The following is a 16,751-nucleotide window of genomic DNA, read 5'->3' as shown; positions in this document are numbered from 1 at the left end:
GGATTCTTCCCTAATTTTTAAATATTATTATTAAAATGAAACATTCCTGAGTATACCCCTGTAATTTGTTTTTCTTTCCTCAGAATTCAAAATATATCACCAGCATTGTTCCACAGCATGATAGTCCTCCAGTTTCAATGACAACATACAATTTTGTTGTGTAAATGTAGACAACATCATGACATTCTGAGTTCCTATGGTATACAGTTGTCCTTTGGTATTGGAAGGAAATTTGTTGTTCGAATCTTAGATGGTCTTTTAATAATAATTTAAAAAAAAAAAAAAAACCGAGCCAGATACCAGGGTGAAAGCTGAAAGATCAGAGAAGCAGAACAGCCAGCCACTAGTTCTTACCTCTACGAAATCCTCAGCCTAAAGAGAGTGAGTTCCTGTTTCCTCATGTCTTATATACCTTTCTCTGCCCAGCATCACTTCCTGGGATTAAAGGCATGTGTGCTTCCCAGTTCTGGGATTAAAGGTGTGTGCCACCACTGCCTGGCTCTGTTTCTAGTGTGGCCTTAAACTCACAGAGATCCAGACGGATCTCTGCTCCCGAATGATAGGATTAAGAGTGTGTGCCACCACTGTGTGACCTCTATCATTAACCTAGTGGCTGGCTCTGTCCTCTGATCCTCAGGCAAGTTTATTAGGGTACACAATATATCACCACAGAAATTACTTCTAAGACTCTTCACTGATACCAAAGTCCATGGCTGCTCACGTTCCTTGCAGAAAATGGCACAGTATTTGCATACATTCCCCTATGTGCTTTCAATCATGTCTAGATTACTGTTAATGCCCAATACGGTAAAAATGCTATGTAAATCATTGAAAACCTATAGATGTGTATTATAAATGCATTGTCTTAGTTGGAGTTTCTATTGCTGTGATAAAACAACATGACCAAAAGTAACTTGGGGAAAAGGGGCTTATTTCATCTTTCAGCTTGTAATCCATCATCCAGGGAAGTCAGGACAGGAACTTGGAGGTAGGAGCTAATGTAGAAATCATGGAGGAGTACGGCTTACTGTTTTGTTTTATTTGTTTTGTTTTCTCTCATGACTTGCTCAGCCTGCTTTCTTAAACACCGGGGACCACCTGCCTAGGGTGGCAACGCCCACAATGGGCTGGGCCCTCCCACATCAATCACCAATCAATAAAATGCACCACAGACTTGCCTTTAGGTGAGTCTTATGGGGCACCTTTTCAATTAAAATTTCCTCTTCCCAGATATGTTTCTAGCTATGTCAAGTTGACAAAAACCTAGCCAGCACATGCACTTTCCCAAACATTTCCTATTCACAAATGGTTGAATCCTTTGGTGATCAAGTTGGTCCCTGTATAGAATGAGGTAGCATTTGCATAGTGCCTACACACCCTATAAATATGAATACTATATAAATATTGTGGACATATGCTGTATTGTTTAGAGAATAATGACAAAGAAAGGATCAACATGTGCAACAGAGACACAGTTTTATTATTTTATTTTGAAAGATGTATTTTGTTTACATGTGTGCCTGTGCATGTACAGGTGCCCATGGAGGCCAGAAGGTGTCAGAACCCTTGGAGCTGGAGTTACAGGCATTTGTAAACCACCCAATGTAGGTGCTTGGATCTGAACTCAGGTACTAGAGCAGTATAATCTCTTAACCACTGAACCATCTATCCAATCCCAAGATAAGGTTTTAAAACATGTCTTCAATCCACAATTGGTAGATACTGTACAATCAAAGGGCCAACTATATATGTTATTGTTTGGTTTGCTTATTTATTTATCTATTTATTAACAGTACCAATGATTACACTCCGGACCTTGAGTATACTAGGCAAGTTCTTTACCAGTAAGCTACAACCCCATGTCTTTATTATTATCATCATTATTATATTTATTTTGAGACAAGGTCTCATTATGTAGCCCAGTCCAGTCTTGAACCCACCACCCTCCTGCCTCAGCCTACTAAGTACCTGGGATGTAGACAGTACCACACCCAGGCCAGTTGTGTACTTTTAGGTTACAAGTTCAGTGTCTAATTTCTCTGTAATAAAAGGCCACTTGCTGCTGTAGTAAGGCCTGTCTGTTGGATTGAAATGAATCAAGAGGGGGGTGGAATTTTAAAAGTAAATTGAGGCCAGTGAAGGAATGCATCGCAGGCTAGGCTGATGCATTTAGTCTTGAATCACCAGGCCATGAGGACACTGATGGGACAAGATCTGTAATTTAGATGGATGAGGGAGGGGGAGGAGATACGGAGAAAGAGAAAGTGGGGGCGGAAGAACAAATGGGTGACTTTCAACGATCCCAGTGAGGGACAACATCAAGCAGAACAGACAGGGCAGAAGATTCAGCTGGTTCAAAGACGTCTCTCTGCATCTCCTGTTGACTGAACTCAACGAAGGAGAAGTTTCTAGAATGAAGCTCGGGTTTCCAGCTTGAACAGCTGAATAGACTAGCATGTCACTAAGGTGGGTGGGGGAGATTTTGAGCTCGGATTTAGACAGTGTCACTTAGCGTTTTCTCAGTATGTACCATCTTCAAAAGAGTGGTTTCAAACAATCACCAAGTATTAGATCATTCTGTGGGGCAGACAGTGCACTGGGTTCATCTGGGAAGTCTCTCTGAACCAGAACAGACTGTGTTGACCTCAACCTCAGTGCTGCTTGTGGCATGTAAGGTCGGCTGGGCCTCCTGGTGTCTCCGCCCTTTGGCCTCACCTCAGCAGCTGACTGGCTTGGACATGTTCACATTGGTGACACAGCTCCAAGGTCAGCAAGAGAAGGCTAGTTCTGATGTGCAAGCACTTTTCAAGTATCTACTTGTATCCGGCTCTCATCGGCCAAAGCGTGAGTCACGTGACCTACCCAGCTTCAACTGGTGAAAAGCAAACTTTATTTCCTTATGAGATGGCAGGACTTGGCTAAATTTTGCAAACTCCCACAGACATGGTATGTTTAAGATATTTGTGGACCACCTAGGCAGAGGTTTCCAGTGGCCAATTACGTCTCAGCAGAAAGGTTTTGGCTGGAGGTCAGCTTTGGGGACACCAGTCCCTTGGGCTGCTGTATGGGGAGAGGGTGAGTCACATATAGACTGTGCATACACTCTAGTAGTTAAAACTGACTTTTGTGGGGAAGTTCTGTGCTAAGCACTTTCTTAGCATTAAGTTCAATGAGTCCTCACAACAATTAGCAGAGGCAGAGAATAAAGAGGAGCTCTGGAACCATGGCACTTTCTTTCAGCGGCCATATGTGAGAATATTGCTGCAAGATTTTTTACCCAAGTGGTTTCAGTTTTTGTTGTTGTTGTTGTTGTTGTTGTTGTGTGTGTGTGTGTTTGGCTTTTTGAGACAGCGTTTCTCTGTGTAGCACAGTCTCATGCACTTCTGATCTTCCTGCCTCTGTCCCTCGAGTGGACGTCCTGTCATGCCTGGTGAATGTGTTGTCAGGGATGGACCCCAGCTCCATGTAAGCACTCTATTAATGGAACTATAGCCTCACTCCTTCCCAGTGTTGGATTTGTTTGGTTTTTTTTTCCAGACTTTCTTCCAGGGTTTCTTCATGTAACAGCCCTGGCTATCCTGGATCTCACCCTGTAGGCCAGGCTGGCCTCAAACTCACAGAGATCCACCTGCCTCTGCCTCCTAAGTGCTGGGATTAAAGGCACATGCCAGCACCGCCTGGCAAGTGTTCCATTTTTAAAGAGGGAAAACTCTCAGAACAAATACATTTTCCATCACAGAACAGAGCTTGGCACTGGTACAAAAACCCTTCAGAGTAAAATAAGAAAATAAACAATTCAGTTTACAACCAAAAAGTGCTGAGAGCTAGGAAAGCTACAGCTTGAGTCATCAGGTAGGGAGACACACATCTGTAATTGCAAAACTCAAAGGGCCGAAGCAGGAGGGTTACAAGTTCTAGGCCATCCTGGACTACATAGTGAGACCTTGTCTCCAAACTAAAAGAAAGAAAAGTGATGGGTAGGGGACAGGAAGGCAGGAGTTCCCCATTGACAATCCCCATTTCTCTAGCTGAGAATTGCCAACCTGTGATAATGTCACGTGCTACCACACCAGGGCAGGCTTACTGTTTTCCCTCCCTAGCAGCCTGTGCAATGCATTATGAGGGAGGTGCTGTCTTCATCCTCAGAGAAGAGGGGGTTAAGCAAGATCTCACCATACCTTGTTTTATTAGAAAGTCGATGTTTATTAGATGTTCAATGAATTAACTTGATATCTTCCTTATTTTTCTCCTTGCCATGACAAAATACCCAGTGAAAGCAACTTAAGGATAAAAGGGCTTATTGTGTCTCCCAGTTTGAGGATGCAGCTCATCATGGTGAGGCAGGAAGGGCAGTGGGAGTGGCTGGTCACATTTCATCCTCTGTCAGGAGACACAGGGATGAAGCTAGTGAGTAGTGTGGCCATATTCTTTTCTCCTCAGTTAAACATTTCTCTGGAAATATCCTCACAAATGTACCCAGAGATGTGTTTTCTAGATGATTCAAAATACTGTCAGGCTGACCATCAAAATTATCTACACCTTGCAGGTAAGAGACTTACCATGAGCATATTGTAAATCGTTCTCAGAAAACACTGAAGCTTAGGGAGGTCAAGTCTTCCAATCTGACGTAGCACTGCTGGGATCTGGATTCCGACTTATTACAACTCTGTGCCCCTCCTCCCCATTTCTGGCTGCATAGCTAGTGAGCCTGTCACTGCAGCTTGGGAAGGAACAATTGGCCATTGGCCATAATGTGGTTGCTGCAGAAGGGGCCCCTTAGGAGGGCTCAGAATCCTACCACCTTGGTGCATAGTCAGATAAGATAGTCAGGGTTGGGTCCTGGATTCTGCTTCTATGGGCAGCCAATGGCACCGTCTCAGTTACATCCTCTGGAGCTAGGCCGAGTGAGGGCATCCTTTCTGCAATAGGGAAAATCTTCCATTCCCGAAAGTCTCACCCTGAAATAGGCACAGTGGAAATCGATTGCAGTATTGCTCTGGGTGAGCTGGGAGACCAGTTTGCTTACTGCTCAACCCTGGAGTGGCCCTGAGACAGGATGTGGTTGTTGCACAGTTTTGACGTTGGCAGCAAGAAACACAGCTCCACCTTGAGCAGCCTGGGTTCTTTCTAGAGACCTCTATCTGGGGAAGCCAGGAGCTTGACTTTCGCCACAGAATAGAATCTCAGGATTGGTCAGTATGAATCAGAATTGGAGGTGTGGCAGGGCTGGAAAGCATCCTGGCAAAGTTCTTCTAGCTGAGTCTCTGGAGGAAAATCCTCCACCTTCCAGGAGTGAGTGAGGAGAAAGCTCTGAACTACCCAAGGCTCCTATGGAACAAGCATCATTGCAAACACAGACCACTGGGTCCTGAGACATCATTTGGAGTCTATGACTTCTATGCTTTCTGAGTACCCGTGGACCGCCAGAGTCCCAGCCACCTTTGCTGATGTTCCTCAGCTCACCGAAGCACACAGACCCCCCTAACCTGGATGCTGGGTGCTGTTCTTGCTGCAGCAGGCAAGTAGAGCCTGTGGCAGATTCTGGCTCTTGTGGACATGTCAACAGGATCCTGGGCCGCAAGATTCCTAGGGAGCTTGCAGCTCAGAACAGTCCAGAAGGTGACAAGGAATAGAGGTGTCCATGGGGAGAGTTACAGCTTGGCTTCTCTGCATCTTACTTCCCAGCCCAGCCTTGGCAGACACGAGAATCTCTAAGTGGATCTGCTGTTCAGCTGTAAGTCTATTGATTCTGCACTGACTGGAAACAAGCTCATTTCTTATTAGCGATATTAGTTAAAAGAACAGGCTAGACAACCAAGTTAAGGCTGCCATGTCTGTCTGTCTGTCTGTCTATGCTGCAGGACGAAGCAGCCACTTTCCCCTTTTTTTGCTTGCTTCTATTGTTCCAGAGTTTCAAAGTGAGCACGGCCAATTGCCCTTCGGGAACTTGCAGTTAATTGGGGGAGACTAATGGACCAGCAGATGAATTACAACACAAACAGAGAGAGAGAGAGAGAGAGTAACCTTTCCACGTGCTTCTGGCCTGTTTCTATCTGTGTGGAGCCTCCTCGTTCTTTGTGATGCCCAGTTATCAACCTTTCTTTTAGAAACATGCCATCCTATGCCTCTCTAGCCCTGAGCTACAACAATGTGCATGGGTGTATGGTGCACACATGCGTTCTCACATGTGAGCGGACCTCAGACCCTCACTCTAGGCGGGCTATGATTTCTCTTTAGGTTTTGCTCCTCTTAAGAGATGTTATCCCTCCCCATCCTTAATTGTTTTTTTTTGTTTGTTATTGTTCATTTGTTTTTTTGTTTTTTCTTTCTTTGTTGTGTCTGGATTGTTTCTTTGCTTTGACAGATAGTGAACTGGGGGCAAACGTGGTGAGCTGCTGTACGTGGATGGAGAGGGCTTTGAACTTTGAGTAGTGATGCTGTCCCTCTTCCTATGATCAGGCTATTATTCTGTTTCCCTTGATTCTTCTAAGAAAGTCAACATCCAGAACCAGAAGGAAAGAAAATGGGCCCTGCTGAAGGGCCTGGACCCTGAGGCATCTCACAGCCCCACACTTCTTCCTAACCTTCCGGATCCCCTCCCAGCAGATAAACAGATGGCTCCTTACCATTCTGGAAGCCAAATTCAGGTTTCTCAGTAGGTGCACAGGGTGGTTTTGGCTTAATTCCTTCTCTGATTTGTTTCCAGAGATCTTTCTTCCTAGCCCCTGTGCTGGGAATTGAAGTCACACAGACTAGATAAGAGCCCTACCACTGAGCTACATTCCCAGCCCCAAGATTTCTCTCTTTTGCCAGATTCCAGGCACACTGACCCCTTCTACTTCAATCTCTGCTGCTCCCTGTGCCTGGCACTCTTCCCCCAGTTCTCCACAAGGCCAACTCCCTTTTACCATTGTATTTTGAGTCAACACAAAAAGGTGTATGGCGGTATTTTGTGTATGCTCTAACAAATAAAACTTGCCTGAAGATCAGAGGCAAAGCCAGCCACTAGTTAGTCATCGAGTCCAGGCAGTGTTGGCACACACCTATAATCCCAGCACTAGGGATCTCATGCCTTTGCTCCCAGTACTTGGGAGGCGCACATACCTTTAATCCCAGCACTAGAAGGTCGAGACAGGAAGTGATATGGCTGGGCAGAGAAAGGAACATAAGGCAGGAGGAGAAAGGAGTTTGGTCCCTTTTTTGGCTGAGGAGTTGGTGAGGTGAGAGGTGGCCGTGGCTTGTTCCTCTGTCTCTCAGTCTTTCAGCATTTACCCCAATATCTGGCTCTGGGTTTTTGTAAAGACCAATTAGGATCTGTGCTACAAAGGTACTTTGTGAAGCCATGTAGGGAAAGCAGGTGACATGGTCCTGGTCCTCATCTCAGTCAGTTGCTGTGATAAAACAAACAACAAAGAAACAAACAAAAACCTCACCTTGAGCAGAAGCTGTTAGTGGAGGAAAAGGCTTGTTTGGCTCATAACTCCAAGTTACAGTCCATCACTTCCGAGAAATGAGGGATCCCAAGCACTGGTCACATCACATTCAGTCAAGAGCGGAGCGGAACAATGCACCCATGCTGCCTGCTTGCTTGCTACTCAGATATCCCTCTCTACTCTTACACTGTCCAAGGGCCAAGCCAGGGAACAGTACCACCTGCATTCAGGGTAAGTGTTCCTACTTCAAGCAATAATCAAGACTCCACCCTCCCACACTCACACCCACAGACCAACCTGATAAAGACAATTACTCTTGAGATTCTCTTCCCTGGTGATGTTAAGTTGTGGCAAGTTGATATTTAAAACTAATTCTTGGAGGCCCAGAATTTGCCAAGACATAAAGCAGAGAAAGAGAATGTATTGAAATACCTCGCAAAAGCAAGTAATGTCCCAGAGAGAGCCCAGTCCACTCATAAGGGGTAAACGTTCTTTTATAGCAATTAAGTGACAAGTTATTTCATTTCACCATTAAGCAGGCCCATATCTGAGGGGCAAACAAACCCTTCTTTATCTTGTTGAGTAGTAAATTTTACAGTTTTTCTGGAGCCTGGACGGGTAAGGCAATATGGCTCTAGATGTGCGTGTGAGAGATTATAGATCAGGATTCAAATGACCGTGACCTAATCATAAAGGCGTATGCATTTTGCTCTTCATTTTGGTCTTTGCTTCTACCAAAGGGCCCTTCCTAACTGCTCTGGAAGATTGATTGTCTCATCCTCCTGTGCCTTTCTATCCAGTGTCCTTGATCATTATACGAAATTAATCTCATTTAAGAAAAATGTGTGTGACACAGGACATATGTAGAGGTCAAAGACACGTCAGGGGTTTGTCATATCCCAGGCTGGCTGTGTCTTACGCTTCCAGGGAGTCTTCTGTCTACCTCCCATTTCCCTGTCAGGGTGCTAGGATAACAGACACAGGTCTACTGTGTCCAGCTTTATGTGGGTTCTGCAGATCTAAACTCCGGTCTTCACACATATGTGCCAAACACTTTACCCACTGAGCCATCCCCCCAGCCCTATCCCATTGATTGACTCATAAGCTGCTAAGGTAAGGTATCGTATTGGCCACTGGCTGTACACCTTTCCAGAATACCTGCTCACTGAGAGCAGCACACTTATCAACCTTTCTCAGTGTGGATTTCACGGTGTCTTCAATGGCACCAGACAACTACTAGGTACTTGATACACTTAGGTAACTAAATGATTCCTCAGCTTCAGAGGGGCCCTCTCATCTGGATCCCTAGGAAGGCAGAGATGACTGTGTGCTCTTGTAATTGCAGACAGAATCCTTCAAGCTGAGCGAACCCTACAGCCAGTGCACTGAGGACGGCAGTGACGTGCCCATCACGAATATCTACAATGCTGCCTACTCCCTCCAGGTATGGCGTGGCAGGGCCCTCATCCCTGGGTCATGGCCTGGATCCAAAAGATGAAGTTATATCTAAGCTGAGGTGTGCCTGGGACCAGGAACTAGGGTGAGGATATCTGGGGTTGGTCCAAAGACCTCAAGTACAAATGATGCCAGCTGAGTCCAGTCTTCTTCGGTCCTCTGTAACCAGAGCTTAATTGACTTACTAAGGTTTGTGTGGAACACAATGTACAAGGCAGACAGGTCTACTTGCTAAATGGGCCTTGGCAAAGGATGGACGGGAGGGAAAGCTTCAGCAGGAGACGCTGGCTGAGGGGTCAAAAGTTTGGCTTCCAGATACACATGTGCCGCATGACTTGGGCAAGTCTATCCCCTTGACAGTCACAGAATTGTGCCAGATCAGGGTGAGCTAATTAGCAGCTCTTGGTCTCCTCCAAGTCACACGCTGATTACTCTAGCCAGAACGGCATTAAAATTCAGGAAATGCTGCAAGAAAATCCCTATTTCTAGCTTCTCTTGAAAAAAAAAAAAAAAAAAAAAAAAGACGTGATGATGTGGGAAGACAGATCTGACCCCCATAGCATATGATATCTATCACTGGCCCTGTAAGCATCGCAGTTTTCAAGCCTTAAATGCAACAAGTGGTGGACCCTGACACCTCCTCTCACAGGCTGGAACTCTGAGGTTGGCCTCCTAGTGGGATGCTAGAGATCATCTTGGCGGGATATAAAGACCTGAGGTGGGGGTGGGGGGCTAGGAGATGGCGGAGACAGTAAAGCGCTTGCCTCAAGAAAGCACGAGGACCTGGGTTCAGACTCCCAGAACCCACTTGGAAAGCCAGGCATATGCTTGTAACCCTAGCAATGGCAAGATGTGAGGTAGAGTCAGATGGGTCCCTGGAAGCTCCCAGGTGGCTAACCTGGTCTACATGGCAAATGAGGTTCCAGGCTATCTTATATCAGGGGAGTGCTGACACCGACGTGAAAGGGGAAACGGGAACAGCTGCCAATCAACAGTGAGAAGCACGGTCCTGACAGTCCACTAGTCAATTCTAAGTCCTCCACATTGGACCTCTTAGGATTACGACCACACTATCCAGGAAGCTTCTCGTGTAGGGTAGGGGCTTCAAAGCCAAGCTATTCATGTTTAAATCTCAGGTTTTTTTTTTTTTCCAAGACAGGGTCCTATTATGTATCCCAAGATGGCCTTGAACTTACTATGTAGCTCGGGCTGGCCCCCCAAGTTGCTATGCCCCTGCCTCTCTGCTTTCTGAGTACTGGGATTTTAGGTGTGTACCACCACACCTGGCCCAAATATCAGTTTTGATATCTACCTTCTGTGTGACCTCAGGCAAACGACTCAGATCGCGACTGTGTCTTTTTTCATCTTTGAGTTAAGTACAGTATTACTCCACAAGATTGTGGTGAGCATGAAATACATGAATATATTAAAACATTTGTCCTCAGTAACTTATCACTAAACATTACCCAGGGCATCTTTCTAATGAACTCACTTTTAGGGGTTGTCTAAAGTCCATTTGATTGTAGCATGAACACTTGTAAGCAGATGTCTCAGGCTAGCCATCCCTCGTTGTGAGTAAAGAGGTGTGTTTGCACCACCTCTTGGCTCTCTTCTGACGAAAGCGAGAGAATTCCATGCTGGGCTTCCTAAGAAAAACTTGATCTTTACATTTTTTTTAACCATTTTGTTTTCTTTAATTTTATGTGTATGTGATATGGCCCAGTATGATAGGAAAAGGCTTTGGAATGTAAGATATGCAGACAGGGAGTTCTTGACCTCCACCTGCAAGGAGGTTGAGAACATTCTTGGGTATTCTCTTTCAGATCTGCCTTTATTCATGCTTCCAGACGAAGATGGTGGAAAAATGTGGCTGTGCCCAGTACAGCCAGCCTCTGCCTCCAGCAGCCAATTATTGCAACTACCAGCAACATCCCAACTGGAGTGAGTGATCCCACCTCCAGGCTTGCCCATCCCGGGAGGGGAATCAGCTTGGCCCTCTGTGGGCTGGCCTGTCATCTCTTGAGCACCTGTCCTGATTGCCTTTTGCCTGAAGAGGGTGTTAAGGGCGCTTTCTATCACCAAGCCTGGCTTGGATTATGCTTTTTAATCATGGACTAAATGCCATGTCCCAGCCTGTGCCAATAGCTTGCCCACATAGTCAATTCTAAAAGGCATTGTTGATAGTACTTTTGCACAGGACAGGGAATAAAGGTTCAAAAAGATTAAGTCAATTACCTGAGGACCCACAGGAAAGAAGTCACAGAACTGGGCCCAAGGGGTTGCCTAACCCCCAACTCAGGTCTTTGTTGTTTTGTTTGTTTGTTTGTTTGTTTTGAGACAGACTTTCTCTGTGTAGCCCTGGCTGTCCTGGAACTCACTTTGTAGACCAGGCAGGCCTCAAACTCAGAGATCTGCTTGCCTCTGCCTCCCCAGTGCTGGGATTAAAGGCGTGTGCCACCAAGCCCAGCTCCCAACTCACGTCTTTAACCAGAAAAAGATACAATTTCCTGACATCACATTGGTTCTCCCATTCCCCCAAAAAGACAGCATTTGTAAAAGGTGCAGAAATAAATAGCTAGCACGAGATGGTGGGGGCTCCACAGGTAACCCTGGGAAGGCTACTGTGCCCCAAAACTCATACTACCTTTTACCCTGTCCCCCAGTGTATTGCTACTACCAGCTGTACCAGGCCTTTGTTCGAGAGGAGCTGGGCTGCCAATCAGTGTGCAAGCAAGCGTGCAGGTGCGTAGATCTGGAGGGATAGGGCAAGTAGGGCTGTGCTAGGCCAGCAGCCTGTGTTCACCCTATGCCCTTCTCCCCTAAGCTTTAAGGAATGGACACTGACGACCAGCTTGGCACAGTGGCCATCTGAGGCTTCTGAGGTAAGCTCTATTCCGACATCTCCTCCCCCCAGAGCCCTTGGTGTCCTCACCTATTCTACTATGGCAGGGAGGGACGTAGTTCCCGGGTGGGTAGACCTAAACTGCCAAGGCCAGGGAAAGGGAGTGTGTGTGGCTGAGGAAGAGGGCAGTGGGTAGCCTGAGGCCCATTCTTTCTTTCTCCATCACAGAAGTGGTTGCTGAATGTTCTCACCTGGGACCAAGGCCAGCAAATAAACAAAAAGCTCAACAAGTAAGTTTGCCTCCACCCAGTTCCCTCTGCCTCTGTCCGCCACAGGCTCTGGGCCCTTGCTTCCTCATTGCCAAGCCCTCACCTTTCCGTCCGTTCAATCATTTAGTCAACAAATATTTACTGAGCTCCTATCATGAACCAGGCCCTGCTCAGACTTTTGTTTGACCATAATCCACCATATGAAATACATTTTGCATTGTGGCCCATTGAGTCCATAACTGGAATAAAGCATGCAACAGTATTTCCTTATGATGTACAAAGCCCTTGGGCTGGTTTTCAGTTGGCACACGATGCTCTAGCCAAACCAATTGTTTACAGTTGTCTTTCCATACCTTCGGGGGATCTGTTCCAGGACTCCCCCATGAATACCAGACCCTCTGAATGCCCAAGTCCTGTATGTGAAATGGTTCACGTTTGCATATGACCTACCACATCCTCTCATCCATTTTGGTCATCTCTAGATTCCTTGTGGTACCCAATGTGATGTAAATCCTATGGAAATAGCTATCATATTAGGTTGTTCAGGGAGCCTGGCACTGAACAAGTCTGTGCATGTGCAATCCAGATGTAACTATTTTTCCTCTCAAAAATCCCCCTCCATGGTTGGTTGAACATATAGATTCAGAACCAACAGACATGGAGGGAGGGTGAGTTTCCATCCTAACTGGTTACTATACACCAGTCTGATTGGTTAGTACCTATACCATCTCAACTGGCAAACATTTTGATAAGCCTTTCAATATATTCTGATATTTCTTCATATTTTTTCTTTTCTTTTAAATTTTTTTTAGATAAGATCTTATATAGCCCAAGTTGGTCTCAAACTCACTATGTAGCTAAGAATGACCTTGAACTCCTAATCTTCCTGTCTCCACATACCAAGTACTAGGATTGCAGCCATGAACCAGCATGCCCAACTTTGCCTAATCTATTCAGTTGTGTAGTAGATACTACCATAGTCCAGTAAACTTGTTTTATGACTTGCTGGTGTATCCTGACTTACAAAATAGTCCTTTTAGTATTCTATCTTCTCATCCTACTTATATTGTTCACAAAGAAATTCATTTCTGAGATACTTTTGGCAAAAATTATCTAGGCCAGGGATCAGGAATCTCAGCAGGTGGAAGAAAATATGGGAGAGACTACACTCACCTTTGCGACCCAGGAAATGTAAATGCATACTTCTGGCCATTACTATGTTCCCGCATAGGGTCTTCCCCAGTAAAAGCCAATCTGGTCTCCAATCCAGAGCACCCCATTAAGGATCAGGAGGTGTGTGAGTTTTAAGGGGAAATGGGGGCATCCAGGTGACCAAGCATGCTCTCTGCCCCCGCCTCCACACGGGCTTTGCAGTGAAAAGACAGAGATAGAATTAGCTCATCAGTAATCCCCAAATTTTGAAGCTAAGGCAGGAGGATTGAGAGTTCAAGGCAACCTTAGGTTACACCTTGAGACTCTGTCTCAAATAAATATAACAAATATAAAAACAAATAAAAACAACAACAATAAATAGAATGAGACTGAGCATTTTGCAAACAACTGTTGCAGACCAGTGACCCCCTAATCAAACCTAGCCCAATAAAGCAGTCCTTTCTTTTCAGCTTTTCCTGAAAGATTAAATGCTCTATGAACATGTAACTTCCATTCTTGTGTCACATGAAATGGCTATGTAACAGTGAAAATTCTGAGCACGAACCTTCCAGTTCCATTGTCCTATCTTAGAATGGTAGTTAAGGGCATGACCTTGAAGCCAAATGGGTCTGGCTTTGAACCAGCTCACTCAACAGTCAGCTATGCAGTGAATGAACCCAATCTGTGTCTCAATTTCCACACTGGTATGGTAGAGGGATGATTAAAACACAGCCCCCTACATCAGAGAGACATTGAGAGAATTGCATTCATTCACTCAAGGGTCTTCCAACAGTGTCTGGCAACATCAGAATGCCTAATAGATGCTAGGTGCTATTACACTCATCATCACTATTACCTTAGCCTGCCTGCTTCTCTCACTTGCACCACTGACCAGTTTCCTATAGGAGTCTGAGACTGCAGTCAAACAATTACCAATGTCAAAATCTAATGCGAGGGTGGCTGGGTGAACTGGAGCGTCCGGAGGTTGAGAAACAGTTTTTTTGTTTTTTCAGTGAATGGATGGCCTGAGAACTAGGCCCAAGTTGGAAATGCACTCTGAGGTATAGAAAGAGACCTGGGGACAAGGTTCTAACAGCCTGAGGGAGTTCAGAGGACAGGCCATGATGGGGGCTTGGACAGGAGGAAGAAGATAGCCAGGCTGAGGGGCTGCCATTTGGCAGGAAGCCAAGCTTTCCAGCCACCTAAGTCCCACCTGTTGGAATTTCTACAGGACTGACCTGGCCAAGCTCCTGATATTCTACAAAGACCTGAACCAAAGATCCATCATGGAGAGCCCAGCCAACAGTGTGAGTAGTCTGTTTATCCAACATGTCCCAGGTCCATCAATGTGCCTATCTACCTGGTCTAGGGGAACAGTCATCTTGAGGGGGACTGACCTGATGTAGGACGGCTGCCAGAGGGCGATTAAGCCTTAGAGAGGAAGTGCAGAGTGAGAGGAGACAGGCCTGTCACTGAGGCCAACTGGGAAAAGCCCTCCAATCCCCCTTTTGAGATAGGGTCTGACTAAGTAGCCCAGACTGGCCTTGAACTGGCAATCATCCTTCCCTCTGCTCCCCGAGTGCTGGATTGCAGGCATGTGCCACTACTCTTGGCCTTTAAGTTGCTTGGTCTTCCTTGCAGATTGAGATGCTCCTGTCCAACTTTGGTGGACAACTGGGTCTGTGGATGAGCTGCTCGGTCGTCTGTGTCATCGAAATCATCGAAGTCTTCTTTATTGACTTCTTCTCTATTATTGCCCGCCACCAGTGGCAGAAAGCCAAGGATTGGTGGGCCCGGAGGCGGGCATCTCCCTCCCCTGAGACTCGCTCCAGCCATCAGGGCCAGGATAATCCAGCTCTGGATACAGACGATGACCTGCCCACTTTCACCTCTGCTATGCGCCTGCCTCCAGCTCCGGAGGCCATAGTGCCTGGCACGCCACCCCCCAGATACAATACCTTACGCTTGGACAGTGCCTTTTCCTCCCAGCTCACGGACACTCAGTTGACCAATGAGTCCTGAGACAGAATCAGAGAACAGTCATAGTCAAAGGAGACTCTCCTCCTGACACAGACAGGCCCTCCTTTCCTTGCTTTGGGCTTTTGAAACATGACTAACAGCCTGCTGTGAACAGGACATGGTCTGGGAACCCACAGAAGGATCTGATGGGCCCTGCCCCAACACTCCTAACTTCCAGGATGAGCTATACCCTACAACCTGGACTTGGCACTTCTGAGCGGAAGAGCCAACAGCAATGGCCTGGGCCAACGGTGAGCTCTTCACAGGATCCTGAGAGAAGCGTGCTTCCAGAGCCCTGAGCTCAGGAGTTCACCTGCAATATCCCTGGCCTAGGCTGCAGCCCAACCATGTGATCTTGAGTAGCAAGGCTGGCCAGCCACTGCCTGATGCGTGTGACAAAAGAAATTAGTACCATCCTTGGATCCCAACTGTTGGTCGCTGACCTAAGTCATTGACACTGGGACAAGGTGTACTCTGTGCCCTCAGACAGACAGTTGGCCCAGGGCCTGGGAGCATATTTGGAGAGGGCACAGTAGAGAGAGGCCAAAGGGTGTGGCAGGATGTCCCCACTCTGGGAGCAGGGTGGGGTAGTAGAGAAGGGCCAGTTAAAGGGCATAGCCAGACACTCCTGCCAAATGGTATTCCCATAATCTCAACTCAAGAATGGTATGCTGGGAGCTGTGCTAAGCACTTACATAAATCACCCTAGGGCATAACAAACACCAGCCTACAGGCCCTATCCTTTATTTTGTCTTTCAACTGAGAATATGTGTGTGTATGAGTGTGTGTGTATGTATGTGTGTGATGTATATGTGTGTTTATAATTTTTTATGTACACATAGCTAATATATAGATATATATATAAAAGAGAATATTTTGTGACTCATGAAAATTATATGAGATTCAAATGTTAGTGTCTATAAATAAAGTTTTATTGATACACTGTCCTGCCAATTTATTTATACTTTGTTCATGGATGCTATATGCAAGCTGAATTAACACAGCTGAGTAATCAACATTGGCCTTTTCTGGAAATAGTTTACTGACTCCTGGATTAGTCCATTAAGGAAGTATAGAAACTAGCGCAAGTTAATTGTTCAAGATGACATAGCCAGAAAGTTGCAGAGCTGGGATTTGAACCCAAGCAGTCTGACTTGCTGGCATGTACACTCTCATTCCCCTATCCTGAATGCCATCCCTATGTGCATTAAGTATGAAGCTGATGTCACTTGTGGTGGAAAGAGGAGGAGGCTTAGCGCCCAGGACCCAGACTAGAAGAGGGCCCTTTGTACACAGATCAGAAAGACCTGTATTTGGGGACTCACTGACACACAGGGACAGAGACTGGTGGAGTCCAGGGTCTTCATGAAAGAGGCTGTGGGGACCCCGCATGAGCCCAGGACACAGGTCCCACCCCATCCCATGCCTGTACCTATAGTCACCACCTCTGCCCCATGTAGTATTTCCACTAGTTCTCGGGGGTCAGCTAACAGATGTGGTACACTGGGAGCTGTGCTAAGCACTTACAAAAATCACCCTAGGGCATGACAAACACCAGCCTACGTGACTCTGGTTGACATG

General features: G+C 46.1%; 1 protein-coding gene across 1 annotated transcript in view; it reads left to right on the top strand.

The window, feature by feature from the left end:
- Window positions 1-16,115, top strand: part of Scnn1g (sodium channel epithelial 1 subunit gamma) — a 34,353-nt gene extending 18,238 nt beyond the window's left edge. Inside the window, exons 7-13 of the mRNA XM_028867850.2 lie at window positions 8,779-8,877; window positions 10,712-10,829; window positions 11,552-11,630; window positions 11,713-11,770; window positions 11,959-12,020; window positions 14,383-14,458; window positions 14,793-16,115. Coding sequence (XP_028723683.1) covers window positions 8,779-8,877; window positions 10,712-10,829; window positions 11,552-11,630; window positions 11,713-11,770; window positions 11,959-12,020; window positions 14,383-14,458; window positions 14,793-15,173 — 873 coding nt within the window. The 3' untranslated portion in view covers window positions 15,174-16,115. The remainder of the gene's footprint in view (window positions 1-8,778; window positions 8,878-10,711; window positions 10,830-11,551; window positions 11,631-11,712; window positions 11,771-11,958; window positions 12,021-14,382; window positions 14,459-14,792) is intronic.
- The last annotated feature ends 636 nt before the right edge of the window (window positions 16,116-16,751 follow it).

The sequence above is a fragment of the Peromyscus leucopus genome, chromosome 1 (genome assembly GCF_004664715.2).
Source record: "Peromyscus leucopus breed LL Stock chromosome 1, UCI_PerLeu_2.1, whole genome shotgun sequence".
Classification (NCBI taxonomy): Eukaryota; Metazoa; Chordata; class Mammalia; order Rodentia; family Cricetidae; genus Peromyscus; species Peromyscus leucopus.
Note: the sequence above shows the minus strand (reverse complement) of the source record. Positions and strands in the feature narration are given on the sequence as shown.